This window comes from Pyrus communis, chromosome 9 (assembly GCF_963583255.1).
Source record: "Pyrus communis chromosome 9, drPyrComm1.1, whole genome shotgun sequence".
NCBI lineage: Eukaryota > Viridiplantae > Streptophyta > Magnoliopsida > Rosales > Rosaceae > Pyrus > Pyrus communis.
Genome location: NC_084811.1, coordinates 11,253,308 through 11,279,445, shown reverse-complemented (window position 1 = coordinate 11,279,445; position 26,138 = coordinate 11,253,308). Strand labels below are relative to the sequence as shown.

General features: G+C 36.8%; 5 protein-coding genes across 16 annotated transcripts; 2 read left to right on the top strand and 3 right to left on the bottom strand.

Moving 5' to 3' along the window:
• Positions 1-6,747: 6,747 nt before the first annotated feature.
• LOC137745017 (uncharacterized) lies at positions 6,748-13,608 on the top strand. Of its 3 annotated transcripts, none has more exons than XM_068484866.1 (17): positions 6,748-7,009; positions 7,221-7,328; positions 8,195-8,240; positions 8,327-8,484; positions 8,627-8,744; positions 8,859-8,941; positions 9,357-9,416; positions 9,585-9,842; positions 10,377-10,473; positions 10,651-10,701; positions 10,821-10,901; positions 11,127-11,198; positions 11,390-11,452; positions 11,644-11,796; positions 12,801-12,858; positions 12,947-12,999; positions 13,086-13,608. In XM_068484866.1, the coding sequence occupies exons 2-17, from the start codon at positions 7,228-7,230 to the stop codon at positions 13,167-13,169; spliced, it is 1,536 nt and encodes a 511-aa protein (XP_068340967.1). In that variant the 5' UTR covers positions 6,748-7,009; positions 7,221-7,227; the 3' UTR covers positions 13,170-13,608. The 3 variants fall into 3 exon arrangements, with proteins under 3 accessions (XP_068340967.1, XP_068340966.1, XP_068340965.1); XM_068484865.1 differs by having other exon boundaries at positions 6,748-7,072; XM_068484864.1 differs by having other exon boundaries at positions 6,748-7,123.
• A 290-nt stretch (positions 13,609-13,898) lies between these two features.
• LOC137745182 (thioredoxin-like 3-3) lies at positions 13,899-14,773 on the top strand. The gene is made up of 3 exons (XM_068485089.1): positions 13,899-14,169; positions 14,263-14,288; positions 14,403-14,773. Exons 1-3 carry the CDS (start codon positions 14,002-14,004, stop codon positions 14,620-14,622), a joined length of 414 nt encoding a protein of 137 aa, XP_068341190.1. The 5' UTR covers positions 13,899-14,001; the 3' UTR covers positions 14,623-14,773.
• An 87-nt stretch (positions 14,774-14,860) lies between these two features.
• Positions 14,861-16,932, bottom strand: LOC137745181 (S-adenosylmethionine synthase 4). 3 transcript variants are annotated; one of them, XM_068485086.1, is made up of 2 exons: positions 16,828-16,932; positions 14,861-16,281 (listed from the first exon to the last, which is right to left on the bottom strand). In XM_068485086.1, exon 2 carries the CDS (start codon positions 16,272-16,274, stop codon positions 15,102-15,104), a length of 1,173 nt encoding a protein of 390 aa, XP_068341187.1. In that variant the 5' UTR covers positions 16,275-16,281; positions 16,828-16,932; the 3' UTR covers positions 14,861-15,101. The 3 variants fall into 3 exon arrangements, with proteins under 3 accessions (XP_068341187.1, XP_068341189.1, XP_068341188.1); XM_068485088.1 differs by having other exon boundaries at positions 14,861-16,276; positions 16,828-16,866; XM_068485087.1 differs by having other exon boundaries at positions 16,757-16,861.
• Positions 16,933-18,692: 1,760 nt separating this feature from the next.
• Positions 18,693-21,019, bottom strand: LOC137745699 (uncharacterized). Its single transcript, XM_068485694.1, has 6 exons — positions 20,612-21,019; positions 20,007-20,104; positions 19,812-19,883; positions 19,594-19,718; positions 19,377-19,449; positions 18,693-19,077 (listed from the first exon to the last, which is right to left on the bottom strand). Exons 1-6 carry the CDS (start codon positions 20,943-20,945, stop codon positions 18,973-18,975), a joined length of 807 nt encoding a protein of 268 aa, XP_068341795.1. The 5' UTR covers positions 20,946-21,019; the 3' UTR covers positions 18,693-18,972.
• Positions 21,020-21,519: 500 nt separating this feature from the next.
• LOC137745272 (protein PTST homolog 3, chloroplastic) lies at positions 21,520-25,927 on the bottom strand. Of its 8 annotated transcripts, none has more exons than XM_068485191.1 (13): positions 25,664-25,927; positions 25,469-25,579; positions 24,954-25,105; positions 24,393-24,872; positions 23,918-24,098; positions 23,612-23,675; positions 23,476-23,526; positions 23,332-23,385; positions 23,011-23,130; positions 22,663-22,775; positions 22,353-22,404; positions 22,111-22,251; positions 21,520-21,889 (listed from the first exon to the last, which is right to left on the bottom strand). In XM_068485191.1, the coding sequence occupies exons 1-12, from the start codon at positions 25,828-25,830 to the stop codon at positions 22,153-22,155; spliced, it is 1,644 nt and encodes a 547-aa protein (XP_068341292.1). In that variant the 5' UTR covers positions 25,831-25,927; the 3' UTR covers positions 21,520-21,889; positions 22,111-22,152. The 8 variants fall into 8 exon arrangements, with proteins under 8 accessions (XP_068341292.1, XP_068341293.1, XP_068341294.1 ...); XM_068485192.1 differs by having other exon boundaries at positions 21,520-21,884; XM_068485193.1 differs by having other exon boundaries at positions 21,520-21,877.
• Between the last annotated feature and the right edge of the window lie 211 nt (positions 25,928-26,138).

Here is a 26,138-nt window from a genome sequence, read left to right as displayed (position 1 = left end):
ATTCTCTTCGACAGAACACAACAGAAGAAGATTTGAACTTTGATTACTACTGGGAAAATGCATCAATAGTGGTAAGCAAAAACGCACAACCAAAAACTCATATTTATAGAAAACAAACATCTTATTATTACATTATAAATTTTTGCAGGGCCACTTTGTTCAATATTGGCTTGATAAAGCAAGAAAATTACCAAGCAATTCAAATGTTATGGATTCAACTCAAGCCATAATGAAGAAAATCAATTCCGGCAAAATTGACTTTGAATTCCAAGTCAAAGAATATAGAACATGTGCACAACAGAAACCAACATCGTACGTTATAATGTGAAAAGCATTTTAGTTATATATATATATAGTTTGTGTTTACTACAGTTTCAAAAACAATATGAATAATTTGATGCAGTTATACAAATAGTTACCACACACTTCGTCCTAGTTTGGTACTGAGGTGATTCTAAAAAAAGTGGTTATAAAAAAAAGCTGGAAACTTTTTATGTTTGGTAAACATTCAGTTTCAGTTTTTTTTTTCACAGTTTTGGATGAAAAAAAGCCAAAAACACAAAGCTGCAAAACCCAGCTTTGAAAAACCAGTTTTTTTTTTTTCACATCTGTTTTACATAAAAGTTTATCAAATACTATAATACTGTTTTTTTTTTTTTTTTTTTTTTTTTCTAAAACACTTTTACAAAAAAGTTTACTAAACACTTTGCTGCTTTATTTCACAGCTGCTTATTCTCACAGCACAGTAGAAACAATTTTTTGTCAAAGCACATCAATACCAAACTAGCCCTTCATTTCATTTTAATACTCATAATCATTGACTTGAATTTCTTTGTAAATCAAATTAGATTGCGGCTTATACATGATGAGGTTCATTGACTAACTCTCAACTAACTGGAAGGTTCAAAGACGTATCAAAGATTACCAAGTCATAAAAGCAAGGAAAGATATCCTCATGAATTTGATAAACGATGATTTCAGCTGGACAAAGGAACAAAAAGCATACATCAAATCTCACAACAACTGACAAGCTCAAAAACAGATCCATGATTGCTTGAATAGACAGATTCAACATACTAAGGCAAGAACTTGTAAGCATCAATATCATCACCATTTAACTCAAAAATTGCCATCTATTTGCCAAAGTATGCAGTAGAATAATCAATATCTAATCCATAAAACTGTTTTAAGTTTGAAATGATCTCCTTCGGTTTAATAAGAGGATTTGACTGAACCTTATCCTTGATGAAAAAAGCAACAAATTGTCGTGCAACAACTTTGTTTTTCTTCTTTCGAATCATACCCTTGCATGTATTCACATTATGCAACTTCCGAATACCAAAAAAAATCATTAATACCACACTTGATGCATACACATGCCAAAGACAACCATTAGATTCATTTCAATAACACTTTGAATTAATACGATTCTTATCATTCTTCAAATACTTCAAATCAAAACCACATTCAACAGAAAACTTCTTCAACTTATCTCAAAAATCAACACAGCCTCTCCTAAAAACTTGCCCCTCAGTTTCTATGTAACTATCTCATTCATATGACATATAATTGTACACACCATGAGAACCATACTTCCCTAAATAATCATTTTCATTAGCAACAATTATAGAGTCTAATGTACGGCAAGAAGAAGATATGCTTTCCGTATGTAACTGAAAGATAGAACCATCACATTTATCCATAACCAACATTTCTACAATGGATTTCCCAACAACATAAAAAAACCATCAACATATTCATAACATCGGCATCACAATCTAACATACAATGAGGATCTTTATTCAAAGCATATTGCAACTCAAAACAACCAACTCTCAAACCCTTAAACCTATAACAAAGATCAATACAAATCTGATTGACGATAGAAGTTGATGAAATAGAAATAACAATGGATAAACCACCATATATAAACTGAGCTAGTTTACCATTCTCCATAACTATTGAACGAAAACAAAAAAACAAAACAATTCAAATTAATACACAATCTTTTATACAATAAACAACAACAATTGTTTATTAATCTGTTGCAAAACCAAATTCCAATCTTTGTAAAACAAATCAGTACCTATTAGTTAAACAATATACATATAAAGTGAACAAAAATAACACTATTTATAAAACACAACAATCACAAAAACAAAAAGTAAACTGAAATATCCACTGCTTCATAAAAAAAACATACTATTTCTGAAAAATGTTAAAAAAATCAAATGTGATGAACACAAATTAATTCATAATAAATTTTTGAAAAATGAAACAAAATCAAGATGAACAATATACAATATAAACAAAACAAAAAATAAAGGACAAAACAATTCAAAACTTACTTGAGATTCTTCGAAATAAGAAACTGCTAACTGAAAATTTCAAAAACCGGAATCAATCTACTAATCTAAAAACAAATCAACAACAATATATAAGTCAAATAAAAAGCTAAGCATATTACATGCAAAAAAAAAAAAAAAAAAAAAAGGACGACAAAATCGAATTCAAAACTGCAAAAACAGTGTCGATTACCTCCAAACAAAAATCTAATCAAATATGAAAGACGATCACTCCAGTGAAAATATTCAACCACAATGAACAACACTAATGATAATGATTCGATAGAATCTCAAAATATGCAACCACTGCGAAACTGTTTTGAAACAAAGGTTTGTTTCAGAAGAATCCCTCTAACAGGGATGAAGAACAACGGCGATCACGATTTCTAAATGCGCTCTCAACATTCGTTGGCAAGCATTACTCAAACCACTCAACCAGATTCGAAAAAAATTGAAGAACTCTCTGCAATTGTTCTACAAAAATTAAAATTCAATTAGTTCATAAGGTTTGGCTAACTCCAAACTAACTAATCTAACATAATATTAAGTTAGGTTAACCATATCCGTTAGGGGTAAAATTGACAAATCACCATGTTATTTTGTTTGGGCTATTTTATTTGGGCTGATATAAAAGTGGGCTTTGTACTAACCATTAAATAAACTTACAATGTGGTTTTTGGTTAAAAGTTAAAGTTTTCAAGTCATTTTGGTTAGTTTTCCTATAAAAATAAGGTCTGTTAGAAGGCCAAACTAGTTTTATATAAGCAAAAGTTGTGCGACTCCGGCCCACCAACTCTAATGACCAATTGGGATCTTACCCTAGGGTTCGAACAACCACCTTGCTCTAACTCGTTTAAGGGGTCGGACAGGGTTTCCTCCGAGGCTCGTCTGCCACATAGATGACTAGACCCAAGACCCGAGAATATCTCGCCTCTTTAAGTAACGATCTACGCGTCATCTGACATGCTTAAGTCACCAATGCGATCGTGCAAACCCTCACAAGACATAACTGAAAGCCACTTACCAGGAATTATAGTCATTATCAACGTCAAATGACCAATCTATCAAGGCTCCAACTCGGCAATACGATCAAGGTTGCTTATTCTCCACTGCCTATAAATAGAGCCAGAAGTTTTCTAGCTCAAGACCTTCGTCAAATTCAATTTGTATGATTATTAAAATCTTGAATGATTCTTCAATCAACACAACTGTTTTTCATCATAAACCTAATTGCTCTTCAGCAAACTTATTCACTCTTCAGCTACAATCTTAAAGCCTTCATTTGCAACAAACACATCCTAAGATACCTGAGATTAAAACTTTTACAGCTTTGTCACCCTGTGGTTGATTCGGTTGATATTTCCAACCACCTTGATTCCCTATCAAAGGTGTATGTTTTGTACAAAGTCCAATCTAATACTCGTAATCTCGATGGACTCCTCTAACATTATCTTGTCCTTCAGGGCCTAAATCTTGCTAGAGTTTTTAATGTTTTCTTTACATTTCCAGTCAATTTACATTTCAAGTCATGTAGTTCGGCCAATCGGTCCAAAATTTACTTTTGAAAACGTTTGTAATATTGACTTCATCATGAAATGATTACATTCTGTTTTCAGCTTTAGTTTTTATTTCACTTTCATTTACTTTTTAGGCAGGCATTCACGAAGTTACACTGAATTTTAAGTCATGGTTCTCTCGAGGCACATAAAAGAACTTAACCAAACCAGCATCACGCTCGATCCACAATCATTTAGTTAAGAAGTTAGATTTACGTGCTACTCTCACACATATTCGAACACGAACACTGTCAGTTGGCAGCGTCCAACAGTGGCACACCTATTCTCTCTTTTTCTCGGGTCATCTTGTGGCATAGAGACCGAAAGCAACTCTTATAAAAAATACGTGTTGAATCCAGTCTAGACTTTATCTGATTTTTTACACCAACAACTATTCTTGATTTTTAATGTATGTGCGTTTACGAATGATATTCGCTTTCTGTCTGCCCTCCTTACCTTCCCTACTTGTTTATGTTCCTTAATTCACCGTAAATTTATTCAATTATATAATTTTTTTTAACGACATGATTTCTTGTACTTAAAAGGTGCTTAACGCCAATGATGATATAAAAATACAAAAATTTATGTACAATCATGCCATAAGATGAGTATTGACTGACTGTATAATCGCAATCAGCAACCTTGTTTTGGGTAAGAAATGTCCACATACCCTGGTGAAAGCTCATGTGGAAACTTTTGGTTATTGGACTTTTATGACTCCAGTCCTCTAAGCGAAAACAAACCTACGTCAAATTCGTTCCCCGTTATCGTAATGTTAAATGATTAACGTGCGTTCTAAGGCACCACGTAGCTGTGAAATCACTCCATGTCGTTTCCCTAGCCCCTACATTCAAAATAAAGGATGTTATTAAAGTGTTCCCATGACTTTATCGGCTGCTGACAATGAAGGGTTACTGAATTTTCAGCATCTTTTGATACGGGATAGAAGAACATTGCATATGGCAATCAAATCCCCACCTTTTGGTTAATCACTTCTAGAAATTACCTGCATCCAAACTACTAACTGCCTTGAACATTTAGGCGGATCTAATTGTTCAGAAAATGTTCGTACTACAATTTTTTTTATAACTTTTTTAATACACATGATATCTACGCTGTGTGTTAGGAAAGTATGTTAAGTCTTACAATGAGTTAGTCATAATAGTTTGGTTCGGTAAGTATTGGGAGATGATTGAACCTAAGATCTCTTATAAGTAAAGAGAACTACCACTAGACCGTACTACTAAGTGACAGATTTTCTGTAACTTTAATACCATACCATTCATGATGCTTGATGCCATCTAGTTTGGTGTAAATATTACTAATTTGGGTTATCATGCCCTACCCATGTCTGGATATAACAAATTTTCCATGGAGCAGTCAAGTCATATTGATAGACTTGTTTGTTGCCCACCATAGGTGTTAGGTGCTCTACGACTGCTGGAGTCACGTTTGAGCCATGTGTGGCTGCGTCTTGTGATTCTCTTCTCCTGCTTGCTCGTCTGTTTGTACGTTTGATTCCCGGTCTTTGTTTTTTTTTGGCTTTTGCTCTGGTATTGGATTTCCAGTTTAACAAAAAAAGAGAAAAAAAAAATGTTGTTGCCTTAGCTACGTCATTCCAATGTTTTTTTTTTTTTCCTTTTTTCTAATACCAGCATTGATTTACACTAGTTTATCAAAAATACTACAAGGAAGGTGGGAGGAGACTCAAAATTTGGTGCAAATCGAGGAGAGCATATTATTCTAGTCAATTTGACTTAATTCAAGTTTATAAGTTCGTACATGCATGCACGAAAAATTTGATTGTTACATTATGGTAAATCATAACCTCATTCCCATTTTTTGCAATAATCCAAATCTCCTATTTTTTTTTGTGTATTCTAAAGCTACAAAATTAAAACAAATTAACCTAGTCCCAACACTTTGTTTGTGAAGCAGTACTTTTTTTTGGAAATATATGGGACAAAAAGAAGTTGGAGAGAAATGTGAAACGACGGGAGTGAGAGAGAAAACGTGGTACTGTAGATAGTTTTACATATTTTTTTTAACAAACAATATTATTTACACCAAAGGGGTAGGGAAGTGAGTTAAACCTCATAATAGGCAAGCCATAATAATGTGGTTCAAATTCGTCTTTGACGATAATCGAATTTAAGTTCTCTCACATACAAGTGAAGAGAAACACCACTAGACCGTAGTACTAAGTGGCTTATATTTTTATTTTTTATAGTTAACGATATACTATGACGACGTGTGGCCAAGGGAAGGAACAAAAGTAAAATTTGGTTTGTGCAAAATTACATTACTGTCCATGGTTTTTTTTTTTTTGTGATATAAGATCAAATTGTCTTTTCACTCTCTTTTGGTTGACAAGAGGATTTTGTTAATAAGTAGTTTATATTTTACTTAATTTTGACAAAACCAAGTAAAAAAATAGCAACTTACATGGAACGGGTTCATCATCACCTAACGTCCACAAAGCAAATGCATTATTGCCCAATGGAAGTCATGTGTTGGTGAATATAATCTATGTAATTCATTCTCAAACAAAAGATAACAAAATTCTACTCTTATTATAATTTTCATAACACATTTGTATCATCTCTTTAATATAAATGAGCTCACATGTAAATTCTACCCTTAGTAAACAGGTAATATAAATGTGATAAGTGTAGCATTACTTAAAAAATAAATAAAAATACATACAACCAATCTGAGTTTGCTTTTCCTCAAAAACCCAAAAAAAAACAGAGAAAAAAAAAAAAAAAAAAAGAAATTTCAAATCACATGTATTCTTATTTTTAAATGTCACGTAGTACTAAAGTCTAATTATCCGATCCGGTTGATCAAATTCGGTTTTCATATGGAAGTGCGCGTCGCGTTGATATCACATTTGCAAATTCCAGGTAGACGAACCCAAAACCAAAGCCCGTTTCGCAGATAAGCAACTTGTGGCATCCATCCAACACGAAATACTCCCAAAACCCAATTTTGTTTTGATTCAAAACTCCTTCGGATATTCAATCAAATTACTCCCATTCGACCTTCAACTCCATAGCCACCTCCCTCCGCCAAGATTTCCATTGCTTTGAAGACTGGTATTTTCATGTGAGATTTCTTGATTGCTAAGCAAAGACTGCAAATTTCGTTCGATATCTGCAAACCCTTTTGGTAAATTTGGTTAAAGAGGTCGACTTTCTAGGATTTGAGAGCACTCATTTGGTTGGTTTTTCAGAAAATCGTCAAATTTTGTTGAATCTGTGAAACCCCATTTGCTTATTTGATGAATTTGTGCTGGGTTTTTGTGTTTTGTTTGCAGAGGGGAGATGGAGATTGACAAGGCAATCAAAGAGTGTGATGATCGAAGGCTTAAGACCAAGTACAACAGCGCTATCTATGTTATTCAGAGAGCTCTTGCGCTCTACTCGTAAGTTCTTCTTTGTTTGCTTTCTTCTGAGTTTTGTAGATTTTAAGAAATATGTAGGACTTTCGAAGTGAACCAAGCAGTTATATAAGTTGGCCCAGTATTTATGAAACTTATAAGAACCATTTTTTGTTGTTATTTTTACTACATTTTCCCAGAAATTAAATGGGTTGAGCTAAAAACTCTGTATTGATTACATTGTAACGATATTTCTGCTCCTTTTCGTGTTCTCCCCGCGCACCTTTCATTTTGAACTCAATGCAGTTGCTAGACTATTGTTTCTAAATTTTTAACATGTTGAGCTTTGTATTGTGTAATGCTATTTCTGTTAGGAGAAAACAAACAAGTTGGTTAGTTGATTCCCGATACAGTTTTGATTTGTAAAAGGTAGAGGCAACTACTTGGATATTGATGTGCGGAAGTATCTAGTAAAATACTCATTCGAATCTATGTGAATTCCTAGTAAATGTTACTCTGCTTTTCCTTGTCAGTTGTTGCCTGGTTTGTCGCTATCCGTTTAAGATCCTTTATGAGTATACACCACGTGTTGCTGGCGATTTGGGCACTATGAATCAGACTAGGCTTGCATATTTCTTTGTGAAAGTTTGAATGTCTGGCAACCTTATCTGGAAAATATCTCATATCAAATGGATTACAATTTTTCAACCATTATTAGGAGATTAATGACATGAAATTCACTAATTAATGTATACATTTGAATCAAACAGCACTGGAAAATAATAAAATAAATCAATGCACTTGAGGTGCTCCTGCTATCCATATACCTTGGAGCGAAATTCACACATGAACTCCACTTTTGAAACATTTGAGATTTGAACTCTCACTCCATAAATTGTTTTAATCAACAGTATTGAAGAGGTTGCCTTCAGCTTTAATGGGGGAAAGGATTCAACTGTAAGTTAACAAGTGATTTTACTGGTTATCTATTTAACTCAGCTGCCTTCTGTGTCATTGATAGTATTAATAACTTGGTTCTGTAGGTTTTGTTGCACCTACTCAGGGCTGGCTGCTTTTTGCATAAAGGGGAGCAAAGCTGTTCTAATGGGGGTGTAAAATATTTTCCAATGCGAACGATATATTTCGAGTGCCCATCTGCTTTCCCTGAAATCAACTCGTTTACTTATGATACAGCCACTACGTGAGAGATGCTCCCCCTTTTACTCTTTTTTTTTTTTTTAATTGTCTTAAAATGTCATTGTATGATCAGAAGTATCTAGTTTTCGCATAAATTTAAATGCTGGAGGATGTAGCCTTCTAGTAACATATTCTTTTTTAAGCAGCTATGGTTTGCAACTGGATATCATTCGCTCTGATTTCAAGTCTGGTTTGGAGGATTTACTAAAATCCAAACCAATCAAAGCTATTTTCCTTGGTGTCCGAATCGGTGATCCTACTGCGGTAATTGATTTTCTGTTTCGGCAAAGATACAATCATATTGTACACATATCTCTGTTTGTCAGATTATTCTGCAGACATTTGTAGCAAAAATGCCTTAACTTTTCTGACTTGCAGGTTGGTCAAGAACAATTCTCTCCCAGTTCAGTTGGATGGCCACCTTTCATGAGGGTGAATCCTATATTGGATTGGTCATACAGGTATGTTTGTACCTTTTCCTCTCTCATCTATTTTCTTCCTTTTCGGCATATGGAAAGGGCTGTTAGAGAGCAAGTTGTCTTTATAGTGCTTTTCTCGTTGAAAGATAGAAAAATGAGTTTTCTATATACAAAATTTCCACTTATTGAACAAACAAATCCCTGGATAAGCCAAAAGAAAATAATTCTAGTACTAGGTATCAGGTAGCTAAGAGTTTAATGCAACATGAGAATGTCATATGATCTGAATTTTATGCTTTTGTATGGCCTTAAAAAGTGACTTAGAAGTGTATTTGATCTAAATTCTAAGCTACAGAATTTAGTTACCGTTGCATAAAACCAATAGGAGGCTTCCTCTTTATCCAAATTCAAAACTCTAGTACATTCTGGGGTTTGACTTCCATGCACTTCATTGCAGAGATGTGTGGGCCTTTCTCATAACTTGCAAAGTGCAGTACTGCAGTCTTTATGATCAAGGGTATGTGGCTTGAACTGTTGCTTTGATGCTTGGCTTTTTTCAATGCTCGCCATAATTTTTGAGTTGGTTCCTGATGCATATGTCGTAACATTTCAATTGATTGCACTGTTTTGTTATACTAGTTTAGTTATATTCGACTAATTAACTTATGTTATTTCATTCTCACAGTTATACTTCAATTGGAAGCATATATGACACAGTTCCAAATGCATTATTGAGCATTAACAATTCATCTGACAACAAAGAAGTATTTAGACCTGCGTATTTACTTTCTGATGGAAGATTAGAGAGAGCCGGAAGGGCTAAAAAACTTTCTTCTTCGGTTCGTGGGCATCAGTCTGCTGTTATGAATGGCCTTGATGGTGTGGGCTTACATGGGAGTAGCCTACTCATGTCCTCAGCCATTGCTGTGGGGGATGAGATTCTGTAAGTCCTTCGTCAGTATTACATTCTTTTATTGCAATCAATGACCATAATAATATGGTTGCGCCACAGATCCTGTATTTCATTGGTTGCGCCGTGATATCAATGATCAGTGATTACTTTTTTAAATTTCAGGCGTTTTGTTGGACTTTCAGTAGAAACCATTTTGTTCAACTATTCTCTTTTGTTTTCTGTAGCCTTTCATTATCTCACAGTTTAAGGCTGAAGCATCTCTAAATTTCTCATGGTTGTGGTTAGACCCAAGGAAATTGGATTTAGTACTTTGAGTTAACTTTATTAGTCATCATGTCCATGTTCATGATCATTGTTTTTCTTACATTTTTAATTATAACTTATGCAAAGGAACACATAAACAGTCACTAGTGTCAGAAGACTGACATAGTATTTACTTCAAAACATTAAGGAAAGAAACGATTCATGGTTTAAATGTCGTAGTAACTTGTGTAACCATTTTTTCCTCAACCCAATGTTATTACTGAAGTTTATTCGTTTCTGTTTATCTGTTTGATAGCTCAGGTTTGGCACTGTTGAGGATCAAATAGGGCCTTCATTGTGTAGAAAGCTCCATTCTATTGGCTGGTTGGTATCACAAACTGCTGTTGTTAGGAATGATGTGAGTTACTATTGCAAAGTTTTTTATTTTTTATAAAAACATAGTTGGCCTAGTTTCAGTTACCTATATATCTAATTATGTAACTGCAGTGATGGATGTGCAGTTACACGTGGAACCTGAAACATTTACTCGCGTCACCTTACATTTTCATTTTCCATGACATTCTCTTGGTAACAGATAGATGCTGTCGCCGAAGAAGTCGAGCGACGACAATCAACTGATGATATGGTAAATCATTACAGCCTGTTTGATAGTTCTTAGGGGTTTTATTAGTTATGAAATGGATGAGAGATTTTTCCTTTTTTTGTTCTAGTGTCTAGTCAATGTTTTTCGAAACTACTATGTAGGTATTTATGTATGGAGGGGTTGGTCCACTGCACTCAGATGTCACTTTGGCAGGTGTTGCAAAGGCTTTTGCTGTTCGTCTGGTATGTTTGTTTTGGCTGAACTTTCTAAAGCACTAAAGAGTGATATGTTATTGAATCTGTTAGTATTTCATTCTTGGAAAATGGAAATCTGTATTAATCCTTCAACCATCGACTTGTAAAATGGAATCCATGAGAATATCATTGAGATGTCCGAATTTATGCAATTATTTTAGTTTTTCTCTAAGCCCCTAACAATATTGAGGTTGGTCAATCTTCATTGTTTAGGCTCCTGATGAAGAATTTGAAGAATCTCTAAGGCATCTTATAGGTGATCAATGCACTGGTGACCGGAATGAGGTACTTAGATGTTACAAGTTTTTTATTATTTAATGCAATGTATGATAGCACGATCTCGTTGTGCTTTGTTTCATTTCTGTTGGTTGTTACTTTCTGTGTAATATGTTCCCGTAAATAGTTATTTTACATATCTTACAGTGACAGAGTCCTACAGCATGAATTTGATTTTATTCTTGTTTTTGCTTTCTCAGATGGCTCTGTTCCCTGAAGGTATCACTGAACTATTGCATCATGAAAAGCTGATTGTCCCTTTGGTATGTGTTTGAAAGGTCGCATATGAAGTTTTGCTTTTTGTATATCTGGTCAGCTAGAATTCGTGACATCGTATTGAAGCTTCCACTGGAAAAAATCTGAAGTTTTCTCTTGACTGATTTGTGTGTATATATACATCTGACCAGTAAAGTACGGATTATATATAGAATGATCAAATGATTGGCTCTTGCAGATCAAGTGTAAAAATGTAATAATCCTTACTGCAACAAATATCTTGGAGCTGGATGAGCAGTGGAACTGTCTAATTGAACTAATGAGATCCGATGGTGCACTAGCAACGATGCAACCATTTGTATCTAAGCACTTGACAACAAACCTTACAGATGTAAGTAATTCCGTATTCCATTATATTTTCAATATATTAAGTCTTGAAAATTTGGGTGTGCCCACGCAAGACACACTCAATGTTCTTTTCCAGACAATATCTTTTTATTTACTGGACTGTTAAATGGAAGCACATGTTTAAACAATAAGCAGCGGTGGGCGGTGGTCCACACTGACAGTCTGACAACATTAGCATGCAAGACTTATAAAGTTTTACCACCCCACCTCAACACACAAACATTTTGCAATCCCTGCTAATTCGTTAATGTAGCTTCCATTTCAACTTCTGACATCTTATTTTCTTGTATTGAAATAAATTATAGGCATGTAATCATAATCATAATCCTCATTGTGTGAATCACCCTACGTGCATAGTTGGGATGATGATTCTTTTATGCTGTGCTTGGCCTATTTTACCATAAAGGTACATGAGATGAATCATTAGGGGGAAATATTGGCTCGTTTGGTGCCTAAGATTGGAAAACTCTAAACATTCAAGGTATGTTGAAGTTAAAAAATAAAGTTAGAGGTGAATGATTATTCATTCTGGGGGGACTAGAAGGATAAGTTATTAGGTGTTGGTATCCTACCATTTTGTGGGGTTGGAAAGGGATAACGTTCCTTCATGACTAATTCGTCTTCAACCTTCAACATGGTCGAAATTTCTTCATCTTCCTTCAACATACCTTGAATCTAGTGAGTTATCAAATCCAATCAAATCCTAGGCACTAGAAGAGCTTATAGAACTTATGCCAAGAGCGATAAGTGGGCTGTGTGTTTGTGTATATAGTCCACTTCAGAAGGATACCTATCGATTTCTCTAAATGTTAGTCGTTGAAGTACTGAGTTCTATAATTGAGAAGATCGCATTTTCTTAGAAATTCTGGAATATATAATGTCAAACATCGAGTGCAGTATTAGCATGCGATTAATTGGGAATAAATCGACATATTACTGTTTGCATGGTAGTCATCTCTTTTTTTTTTTTTTGGGTGAAAATTGCAGGTCGAAATTGCTCAACCTCTGTCAAAACTTTGCCTTGAATTTCCAGACCTTTTCATTGGTAAGTGCCTTTTGAAATCTTTAGATCTCTAGGACAACATGATATCATATATTAATTCTGATTGTGATCTTCCATGGGAAATATTAAGGTTGTCGCCGCAAATCAAGGACGGAGCCTGTTATAATCTACTTCGAGGGCAAGGTACTGGAACATTTCTTGAGGTTTTAGGTACGGAGTTACATTATATAAGTTGTTTGAATGAATATCATTGAGAAATTTGGTTGCAGGACCAAGACCGAATTCAATCAGCCATAGAGGCATTTTGCAAGAAGTTCCATCGGGGGGCTTTTGTCGAAATCAACTCAAGTTGATTGCAGCGGTTGTTCAAGTGGTCTTCTTTTGCTTCAAAATGCTGAGTTATTCTCCACTTGAACCGGCCTCTCGTATACCAAAATGATGATGGAACAAGCGGAATCCTCTGTATATTTCGATGGAACAAGGAGATCATTGCAATGGAATTTGGAAGGGGAGCGAGACGAGAAGGAAAACAGAAGAACATTATAGTTGCTGGTAACCGGGCAAAGCCCGCTCCTCCCTGTAAATGGAGGAAATGTTAACAGCCATCATCTCATAGTTTACTAAACCATTACAATTCTATTTGAGGTGATCGACCGGACGGTTCTTTTCGATCACTTGTTAGCTTATCTCGATGAATGACATAAATCCAATGTAAAACTACCGAATTAAGGTAGAGTAATACTTGACATGAATCCAAGAATCGTGTCACTATGTTAGTGTCATTTTATTACATCTCTTAATCTACAAAGAATTCTCGATCCGAAAACACAGGCTGTTCTTTGAGTAGGAAAAAGAGTGGATCCGTAGAGTCTCAAATGAATTGGCTTATTCGGAAAAAAGCTTACTCTTTTAAAGATCTATCTCGTGTTTGGTACTGCAAGATTTCACTTTGTAAGAACTCCGAATCATTCTCTAATGTGAGCATGGTTTATTTTAAGACACCTCAAATGTGGAGGGTTATAATGTAATTATACTCTAATTATATGGGTGTCTTGAGTGAAAACAATTAGCCAAATCACTGTTCCTCGTCGAAATCATCCCATTTTAACACGACATGGTGTCGAATTGTAAAATCCTATTGTGGCCTTCGTGGGTGAGAGAGAGCACAATTGAAAGCTGAGAGAAATGGCGGGAGGAGTCGGCGGCGGAGGCGACGGAGCCACCGGCAGCAAGAAGGGATTAGAAGGCACGGGCTTGGATTTACCAGAGAATCGCCATGGCAACCTAAAGAGTGCTTCCAGCGACCAAAACCTCAAAGACATCCTTGTTCAAATCAAGTCCTGCAAATCCCCTGTATGCACCCAAAATCCCACCTTTCAATATATATATATATGGCAATTTTCCATTGCAACCCATTAAATGTTGTCTTTTTTCATCTTCTTGCAGGCAGTCATCAATTATGGTGCATCTTGGTACGTCTCCCACTCCAACTATTTTCAAAACTATTAGCAATTGAATTTTGCACACAAGGTGTTTGATGAATTGCCTCAGTGACTCAATTGCTTCGATTTTGGTATCGTTTTCAGGTGCCGTGTGTGTAGCCAGATCCTTCCTGCATTCTGCCAGCTGAGTAACAGTTTCCCAAAGCTCTCTTTCGTCTATGCAGACATTGATGAATGCCCCGAAACAACACAGCACATCCGCTACACGCCCACCTTCCATTTCTACCGGGATGGCGAAAGGGTTGATGAGATGTTTGGTGCTGGAGAAGAGCGGTTGCATGATCGCTTGTGGTTACATTCGTGAAACGAGTCATGTTAGGGATGATTGCTTCAAACTTTTTGCTATGGGTGTAGTCATCCAAGCTATTACATTAGTTGTACAATGAGCTTATTTATGATATCTTTGATGTTCCAGAAGCCCAAAAGATTGGATGCTCTGTCTTTCTACAACGAAATTGGAACTACTGCTGTCTACGATCATACAATTATTCGATTTCAATTGTTTGTAATAAGCTTCTAAACCAAGTCCAATGCCAGAATCCTCAACAATCAAGAAGCTGGGTAATGGGAAAAATTTGGAAACATGAAAAATGATAAAACAACGAAAGACAACGCAACAAAATACTACTGGCGCCTAACTTTGCTACTACCTCAACTTAAAAGCACAAATCGCCTATTCTCAACGCTGGTTTGAGCCTCGAAATGTAGACCTCGACATCAGACGTATGAATTGAAAGTTTCTTTATTCTCTAACAAGCTGAACAGCGGCTACGAGCTAGTGTGTCACGCTTTTGGCTTGAGGATCTTGACGGTCTCCCATGTGAAATCTGGATCATCGCGGCCAAAATGACCATAAGCAGCGGTCTTTTGGTACCTGAGGTTGCCCCCTCTTTTCAAATCAAGGTCGATGGCAATCATTCCCGGCCTAAAGTCAAAGTTCTCCTTGATGAGAACCAATATGTCCTTGTCTGGGATTTTTCCAGTTTTGTAGGTATCCACGAAAACCGATAGGGGTTCTGGGACGCCAATAGCATAAGAAACCTGAACAATACAGCGGCGAGCAAGCCCGGATGCCACAACACTTTTTGCTGCCTGCCTTACAATGTATGCACCACTCCGGTCAACCTTGGTTGGATCCTTTCCAGAGAAAGCACCACCACCATGAGCACCCCAACCACCATAGGTGTCTATGATTATCTTCCGGCCAGTGAGACCAGCATCTCCATGGGGTCCTCCAATGACGAATCGGCCTGAAGGGTTCAAATGGTAGATAATTTTGTCATCAATGAATTGAGCTGGGACAACAGGTTTGATCACATGTTCCTTCAAATCAGCAGCAATCTGCTCGTTTGTGACATTCTCATCATGTTGGGTTGAGATAAGGATGGTGTGCACCCGAATCGGGACCATGGCCCCATTCTCATTCTTGTACTCAACAGTCACTTGGGTCTTACCATCGGGCCTCAACCATGGGACTGTTTTATTCTTTCTGACCTCCGTAAGCTTGGCGCCAATCTTTGTAGCAAGGACATGAGTGAGTGGCATGAACTCGGGTGTTTCATCTGTGGCGTAACCAAACATGTGGCCTTGGTCGCCGGCTCCAATTTCCTCGGGCTTCTTGGTAAGGTGTCCATGAACTCCCTCTGCAATTTCAGGGCTTTGCTTCTCAATGTTGACAAGGACTTTGCAGTTGTCAGCGTCAAGGCCTACATCAGCGGATGTAAACCCTATTCCTCTGCAAGTATCTCGGACTATTTTCTCGTAATCTACTTTCGCTTTGGTTGTGATCTCACCAAAGACCATGACCATGTTGGTTTTCGTACATGTCTCGCATGCAACTTTGCTCTCGGGGTCTTGTTCCAAGCAAGCATCGAGAACCGCATCTGAGACTTGGTCGCAGAGCTTGTCGGGGTGTCCCTCATTGACGGATTCGGAGGTGAAGAGGAAGGTATCCATCTCTAGACTGCGAAAAAACAAAATAATATGAATCACTTCTCCATTTCGACCAGAACACTGAAATCTCAAGATAAAAAAAATAAAGAAGCATATGAAATATGAAAGCATGCATAAAATGTCCATCACTGGAAACCAAAAACCGAAAACCGAATCCCGAATCATGTCACATGGTATGACAGATCTAAACAATTCCCATCTAACCTACCGATGAAATCAGAATTTTGATTACAAAAGTCTAGACAACGATGAACAAGAATTAGCCACAGATATCAGCAAACCAATACATATTGTTATCACAAACCTTGATCTAATTAAACACCACAATTCTCGAAGAGATTCGACGATGAAATTTTACAAAACCATAAACACCAAATCCTCAAAATATTAAACAGAGAAATCTGAACGTCACAAAAAATCCATCAAATGTAATGAACGAAATGGATCTAACGAAACAAATGACATGCAAATCAAAAACCAAATACCGATCGGTCAGACATTATTCGAAGCAATTGCGAAATAGTAGATCGAGATCGAGTGCAGAATATGAACGAACCTGTGAATGTGAGAGCGAGAGAGGAGGAGGAAGGATGAGAGAGACTTGAAAAAATGAAAGAGAGGGATGCGGAGATTGGAGAGTGGTATTCATATAGATAGGAAGTTACGTCTGACTCGTTCTCTCTCTTTCTGCCATTTGGCTTTGGCTCTGTGTCATTCTCCTAGGTGCGCTACGTTTGGATTTGCCAGCTTGGTCGTACTGGGTCCTACTTATTTGCCATGTGGTCTTTCACTGGACAATCATAACTTGCCAACTCTGCATGTATATAGTTGCGGGACAAGTTTAGTTAATGTAATGCAGTATACAGGTTTCCAAACGGATCGTATTGCATGTATAACACATTGAATCCTAAACCCTAATTCGACCTTGGTCTTTTCTTGTAAATAAATTATACCATCATGACATGGTTTGTTTGGTTTAAGACATTGTCACTTCGATATTCCTATTTCATGCATGTAAATCTTCCATGTTTGAGCCACCATAACTAGGTTTTGTGAAACATGGATTAATGTCATTCTTGTATGAGATTGCTTGACCATGGAGGGGTTCTTGTCGATTAGCAAGTTGGTGAGGCAATAACTTAATAAGGCAATGATGAGTAGTTGGTCCATGATTATCAAATGTAAATCATAATCAGGTTAGCTAATTCATTGACGGACGAATCACACCTAAAGATGATGATAATTGCTACACATTCTAAAAATAATAAACACGCTCTCCATTTCTCTTCATACACACTCACGTTTAATCATGCTCGTTATTTCTGTTTCATTTAACCAATCTAGTTGCCAAAAATAAAGACTGGTTATGATCGCCAAAAAGAGTGTTTGAAAATTAGCTTCCTATATGGAATGACTATTGCCTACTGCAAATCCATCGGATTAATCAAATTTGCCAAACAGACGTTTTACCCATCATATCACAACTTGCTTACTTGTATACCAATACCATTGAAACTATTCTATAAATATTTTAATGAAAGACATACAATTGTGTCATAATTAGCGTTTAATTTTTGGCTTTTAGCCAAAAAAGTAGCAGATCACCCTCACATGCCTCAGTTTGGCATACTCAAATTTTGCACCGCCCGTCGCAAACTTGTTGCTTAGGCTCATCAGTTGTATACAACATGTTTGGTTATGTGAAGAAAGAGAGAGACGTGGCATGAGTTCCATGATAAATTATCAACTATCTCTATTGAGATCAAATTCCATTTCAGGCTTGTGTACAAATGCAAACTCGTACATATTAACTTTGACACTAGTTCAACACCTCTGTGACGTCGAATCATTAGTTTGGGGCACTATGATGTCCCCGTTTCATGTAAGTCCTCCTTGTTTGGCAACGCCTCATGGTTTGTGTGAAACATGTTTAGGCCTTTGCTAGCCCAGTTCCCTTGTCCGGGCGAAGCCTCAATCGATGATGAGTCACAAGATTAGCATTATTTCACAACATATGATCACTCTCACCCAAGGGGCTTGCGCCTGATTAGCTAGTTAGTGAGACAACATCTTATGATCAGTAGTTAGCCTGCGTCCAATCCCTGATATGTGAATCATAATGAGGTTATCCAATTGATGCCACCCCTAATCATATCTAAAGCTTATGATATATTGCTATATATGGAATGACTATTACCTACTGTCAGTTTCATGTCATCAGATTAGTGCACTGAAATTTCTTTTGTTTTAGTATAGATATCTAAGGGGAGGGGGGAGTTTGGCTAAGCCACCGGCAACCTAATTTGGTATCGAATTCACCATCCACGAGATTCGAACCTAAAACCTTTCACTTACAAGTGAAGAGGAATACCACCAGACCGTAGTACTAAGTGGCGATTAGTGCACTGAATTTGCAACAAATTTCACCATGAAGTCAATTATATCATAACTTGGTTGCTTGCATACCACTGAAAACATTCTATAAATTTAAATAGAAGACAAACAATTGTGCTATAATTAGTGGTTAATCTTTGGCTTATAACCAATGATAAACAGGTAAGTCTCCCATGCATCAATTGGCTTTTAACCAATTGAGTTTTCTGATTGCCTGATACTGATAAACCAAGTGTGTAAAAGGATATAAGATAAATTGAATGATAGAAAGTACAAGGAAACTAGCCAAGGCATGGAAAAGATAATATTAGTAGCTTAGGCCAAGTTGAAGTCCAAGGGCAGCATGGACAACAAACAATGTCATGATCCCAGTGCCCAACACCCCATGAACTGTTCTTAATTCAGGTTTACCCTGTAAAAATTAAAAAAGAAAGAACAAAAAACTGAGTTGCATGATAAATAATACAACAAGCGGAAAAAGAAATAGAGCGTAAACGAAGTTATCAAGAACACACAACACCGTTTGACTCGTTTAAGGAGTTGTTTCTCTTTATTGGCAAATCACAATCCAATATAATTTTGAAAAGTGACTCATTAAAACCATGGCGGAAAAAAGTTGAACGCACACGTCAAACTGTGATTTGTCTGCAAGGAGGAACGACTCCTTACGTGTTGTGATCGGTATCTGTGTTGTTTCAGAATAAATATTACCTCAAACAAAGCAGGTAAAATTGTTTGTATGGTCAAGAGGCTAAGACCAATGAGCCCTGTAACAGCATGAGGGCTGCAAACATAGATACAGATTAATTTCAGCCTCAGTAAAGCACACGAACTGATCCCTTTTGTTGTATTTGTGGTAATCTTTCCAAATTACTGATTCGAAAATTTACGGAAAAATGAATTTTAGTGAAGCATAACTTTTTTTTACCTTTCAAAAATAGGTTTGTCCGAAGTGAGAAGAGATGTTACTCCTCCAGTTGCCCCAAGTGCAAAGAAGAAAAACATCCCCGCAAGAAGCTTAGGATGCAAGTCTTTGGCATTGGCCTTCTCCTCCTGAAATGACCAGAACATACCATGATCGATGTACTACTTAAAATATTAGGCGTCGTTGGCTTATCTAAACATATGATGCTGTTGGGTTCATACCACATCATCTGAAAAGCGTATCCGGTAACCAAGATATGTTCCATAGCCGCCCATAGCAAAAAGCACAACAGCCTACAAAATACATGAAACCATAGACAATAATGTCAAGCAACTTTAGACGAATATCTTTCAAGGCCAGCGCGACATGATTAAGAGAGGTAACATTCTTTTACTTAGCAGAGTAAAGCAGCATACCATGTTGCCCGGGTGACCCCAATGTACAAGCCAGCCAGGAAGACCAAACGATTTGACAAGCTCAACGAAAGGCTCGAACAGAGATGCCACAGTACCAGCTAGTATCCAAATTTTCAGATTAGTGTAATATCAGTAGGATTAGTTTTAAACGTGATAAGACATCTAGCTTCTGTGATGAAAGGACTGTTTATGCTTTAGAAGCAGATAGCAATGCAAGGATAAATGCAGCAAGTCTTATAACTGCAACGATGAAAGGAACCAACTTACAAAAAAGTTACAGAAAATCAGAAATAATCCCCAAAACTTAGAAAAAGCTTACAAAATTCCTATTTGAAGCTATAAAACCCAGCAGATTAAAAGCAATTGGTGAAATATTATCCTCAGAAAAGTTGTCAAGATTTCAAAGTAACACAACCACATGCGCTCAACGGGCGTTAGATTTTGTCACAAAGTAAGAGGCCTCATGCAATTAGAAGTGGAACCATTTGATAATGAGTATGTAATATATCATGTCAAGTTTCCGACGTGGGGTTGCATTCTCACATAAATAAAACATCAAGTCAGGTATATACTGAAAAATGTTAGAGTTAAAATTAAAGGTATACCTCCAGTAAGAGCAGCCAGGAGCAGCAGAGGCAAAGGACTGAAGGAGTAGAGAAGGGTCTCATTCGCATTGGCATTCCCCACTTGTTGTTCTTGGTCAGCCGCGTCATCATCTTCAACAATGTCTAAACTGAATTTGTCGTTGTCGATCACAACTGGAGATGGGAGAGTTTTTCTACTTCTGCTACTTGCTGACGCGGAAGTTACTGGTGGCATCGGCGCAGGGAAGCATTTGGAGGAAGGTGGTCGAGCATTGGTCAGAAATCGAGGGGCACGAAGCACAAGAGGAGAAGACGGATTCAGAGAGAGGTGAGAAGAGGCAGTAACCATAGCCATTGGTAGAGAGAGAGAGAGAGTAGAGAGAGAAAGCAAGGGAGAAGATAACAGAGAAGTAGGGAGGGTAGTGGGAATGGCGAGGAAGGAGACACGACTGTGAGTGAATTGGTATAGAGGGAGATTCTCGACACTGAACAATTTCTCATTGGTACTTCCCACGTGTTTTCCACGCGAACACCTTACAATCTACAAGCTCATTTTTTTGGTGCCTTTTAGCGACCGACTTCGTGAAACGAGGACTTCCATGTAATTGTGGGATGTCAACATGTTAGCGTTTCAAATTAATCACGTAATTACATGTAAATTGTTTCAATACATGACAATGCGTGATTCACTTAATACGGTGCTCTTGTTTATTGTTTCAGTGTTTTTTTTCTCAACCAGAAAAAAAGTAAGTTGAATCTCAAGAGAGCCCCAATTTTCAAGGGATTTTTTTACACGTCCCTGAGTATCTCATAGTTCCAAGTGTTTTAACATTTAGATGTTCAATTAAAAATACAAAAATTAAGATTTAATGGTTAAAACATCCAGAGTACAAAACTAGAATTTTTGCATTTCCCAGTGCAAAATCTTGAAACTTTGCATCTAACTAGTGCAGCATTATTTCGTTATTAATATCTTGATACTCCAAAACTCATATATTTTTCTAACAAGAGCATTGCTACCGTAAATGCTGACCATATCCTTAAGAACAGAGAATCCCTTCCTTGAAGAGAATTATTATTAAGACAAACCTACCAGGAAAACAAAAATCATTACGAACTTAAAAGCCATGGCGACTGGCGGATATATATACATTGCGAGGCATAAGACCATTTCGCTTCTCGACTTTGCCCGCCCCGTATCTCCTTCTGCGTGCGTGGTCTTCAATTCACTTTCTTGTTCAGATGGCATAGGCTTAGACTGCTTCAACTTCAATTGTAGTAGATGATCTGGCTCCTTGTCTGCAACACATTCGACATATAGAAGTTAAATTAAGCGAACGATCAACAAGAACGGAAATAAATTTGTACCAGCTACGTTAAAGAAGCGAGGATCTTAGAAAACTATCCATTGCAAGAATCATCATCATAACTGGAAAAGTGCAACTGTATGGTTTCATGCATTTGATTTTGAATGTGGAAATTGGTCTTCTCGTGAGTGAGACGTATATATAGTTATTTACCGCGGTGAAAGGCAGATAGTGGACTTCCCTGCCAGAGCCAATTCATCTGTTGACGTGGAGAATGTTGTTACATATGGTACCCCTGGTTACCGACTCTCTTTGAGGATCAATCATCCATTGGCCATCAACAATGAATTTTATCTGCAGTTAACAACATTTCACATCAGATACAGTTATTCAAGGTTCACACTCCTCGCCAAAGAGAAAAAATGTCATATCGTTTAGCTGCTAGATGTGCACACCTCATACGTCCCTGGATAAAGCCACAGCATTGTTGACCATAGTCTAGGTTCCCTGCAAGAACGTGTAGTCCTAGCAATCAGTATTATTCCACTAATATTTCTGAGCATCAAGCATATAAAACACTTGAACTATTTTAAATGGAGAAATAGCATGGCAATAAAAGGGAACGTTAACAATAACCTACAATAATATGTCAACTGATTACGACAAATCTTCAGGAAAGATAAAATGCAAATTAGGCACAACGGAAGCAGCAAGATAAAATGAAAGTTTGAGGCCAAATTATACAGAGAAAAGGAGTGTTAAGACCTCTCTATGATACTAGATGATGGCTGTGGATCCATTTCAATCTGATGATACCAACCATTGAAGCTACCAGTCACCTCCACAATCTTGCCATCTCCCTGGTACTGAATCTCAACCTGATGAAATCAGGAATTCCGTTCATGCAAATGGTGTATCAGTGTATGTATGAGATTTTTTTTAATTTTTATACGTGTCATGTATGAGAATTTGTTTATGTATGAATGATGAAAAGTCAGCGATGATTACTAGGGCTTTTGTTGCTTACAAAACATCCTACTCACTGCCAAGATGCTCTAAAAGCATAATTAAATATATACAAAAATATGTCCAGCAAAATGGTAGATGTGATACCTCCACTAATCCTGAAAGGCTTTCTTCATCAGCAAGTAACTCTGCATCTTTTTCAGAGACAAGCTTTTGTGCTTTGCTCATTGCCATTTCAGATTTGGTTTGCAAGTTTGACAAAAAAAGCTGAAGGAAGAAGTAAAATCCACTATAATCAGATCAGTAATCATATTGCCCATAAAAGTACGAAACTCCCATTGAAAAAATCGCAAGCAAAATCAGATGGATCACCAGCAAAAAAATCGGATGGATCATACATATTTCTATATTTTGATACTGTGAACAAGGTCATGCCATATAAAGGAGCGCCCAAAATAGCTAATATACCTCTTCCTTCTGAATCTGTTCTTTCAACTGTGACAATTCCATCTCCTTCTGATGCTAAGAAAAAGAATATAATCAAAATTATAATCAACAATTCAAGTATATAGAACGCTCCATGGCGTAAGCAGAACGTTAAGAAAATAGTACCAGCATGAACTTGAGATGATTAAGTTCAAGTTGATCCTCACTTTCACTTGTCTGTAAAACAAAAACACAACGGTCAATGCAATACTGTTGTCAAAGTTGATGTTAGAAGTAACGTAGTTAAGAGTTAAGCAATGACCTTATCATCCAAATCCTTGTCATATAGAGAACTCAGCCCCTCAGTTGATGAACTATCCTCCCTGCTTTGTAAACACAAAAAAGTTCTTTATAAAACTAAGAATACAATAAAACACTGTTCAGTCATGCATCACATTTGACCTCCAGATCCGTAAGAGCATAATCTAAAAATTCGGATTCTTATAATGTCATAGTTTGGGATTTTACAACAAAATTAGGTTGAATAGTAACCACATGCAGAATGGAAGAAACAATAATAATTAGAGAAGAAAACAAGGAACTTTGGACAAATGCACAAGTTATCAACCTAAGAGAGGGATCAACTGCTGTAGTTGATGTTGATGTCCTTCGATTCAATGCCATAATTGCATCACTTCTGTCAAGCACATTTTTAGGAATTCTTATTTGAACCTCCTCAGTGTTTCCAAATCTACATTCTTCCTTGATTTCTTCATCATTATTCTCAGTTAATATGCCATAGACATTATCTGTATCAAGAAGCTCCAAATAAATATCAAACATGAAAGAAACAAAGAATTAAGGTGAAAGAAGAATGAAAGGGAAGCATATAACAAATAGCATGAAAGTTAAGTATATTTAGTAACAAATAGTGTGAAGATAAGCATACATCTGAATGATTTAGTGCTAAAAAAAATCAACAGTGACAACAAACAAGAAAAGAAACATCATTGATAGTGCACATGAACTAAAAAAAGATTAAGTAGCAGAACAAAATTAAATGTGAAAAAAATTTGAAAGCAAGGCATCTTAAGGCAAATTACCTTCAACTGCATCCAATTCTCCATTCTGCATAAAGTTTGCCACTTTTTCCTTCAAGGATAAATTGGGTGGAGATTCTAAAGGCGGATAACTATGATGATCAGAGTTGTGACTTGGATCAAGATCTGAACTAGAATGGTCTTCCAAAACAGAAACTATGGTTGAAGAGCAATCTTCATTAGCCATATTGTCAACCTTCCCATCCTGACATATATCTAAGACCTTTTCATCCAATGACAAACCATCAACAGATTCTAAAGGCATGCGAGGACGTCCATCGGAGTTTAGATCCAAACCAACATTTGAACTAGAAGAAATGGTTTCTTTGACACGACCAGTGGTTGACAAGGATAGGTCATCAAGTTCGCCCAAGGATGAAGGGGTGAAAATTTCTGAAGGACTACCAGAATTACTTTCCAAGACTGAAACTTCAGTTGACAAAGAGAAATCCTCAATCACATTATTCACCTCTTGATCCTGACCTTTTAAATTGTTAAGAGGCTACCGGTAACAGTTGCACATACTATAAAATAAGGTTGCAAACATAAAAAATATATATTGACCTGTTACTATCTCTTTACGATCATCGATTGCATCCTGAATTCCAGCAAATCCGGTATCGGCATTACCATTGGTATCTGTATTGCTCGAGTCCACAAGAAGCTCTCTTATAAGTTTATATCCTCTTCGTCTGACAATGTTTGCAAGATCATTCCTATTCGTCATTTTTGATAAAACAAAAATTTCAGACTTGCTCCAATTTATGAAGTCTCCAAGTCAAAACTATAATACACACACACACACACACACACACACACAGACATATACGTAATATAACATAATATTAAGACTATACTACCGTTGCCACTAATGTCAAAATTTGTTGAAGAAAACAAAAATGGCAACAAGCAAGCAGCAATTGATAATCCAAACGTTATCGAAACTTCTGAGAAATCAAAGAGGCAATTGTAATTCCAACTAAATCTTTCAGTTTCACAGATAAACCCTAACTAATCAAATTCTGACGAGGGGAAAACGAACCAAAATTTATCAGAAAAGTGATGGAACAAGTTCGAACCTTCCGTGCTGCGAGAGCTCCTTCAAGGATGGAACGTGACATTCCGAAAGTCCGACCGCAGTGAGGAACTGCCGGAGATCATTGCAAAGCTCCGCATTGCTCTTTACCTTCCTACTCAAAATTCCAAAACACGAAAGTGAGAAGAAGAAAAAAGTGTAGAAGTGAAAGCGAAGAGTAGAGACGGGGAATGCGAACCTAGTTTTCTTCTTGACGGAAGAAGCGCGAAGGGTGCAGCGCGGCGGCGGTGGACAGCGTTGTAGGGCGGTGAATCCGAGAGTGGATTGCTGCTGCGGGTGGGAGAAGAAGAGCTTGTGAGAGAAGAGGGAGAGGAAGGCGGGGAGGTGAGAGACGGAGGCCGCCATGGCTCTCTCTCAGTCATCACTCATTAGGGTCGTTTGGGAAGTGAAAGCGCTTTCTAGAGAGTGATTTTGGGTTAAAGAAAACAGTTAGAAGTGCTTACTGCAACGCAGCCTTTCTAAGAATTAATTTACATTTTTATTGAATATTAGTTTTTAATATATCAGAGATTTCAGCGATGAAGAAGTTGTCAACGAGCGGGATTTTTGCAGCAACCATTGAATTTAGCAATTTTTTTTTTGGAATTTTAAAGAAAAGTTTATGTTATTATTTATTTTAACAAAAAATTACTTTTTAAACTAAAAAGTCAATC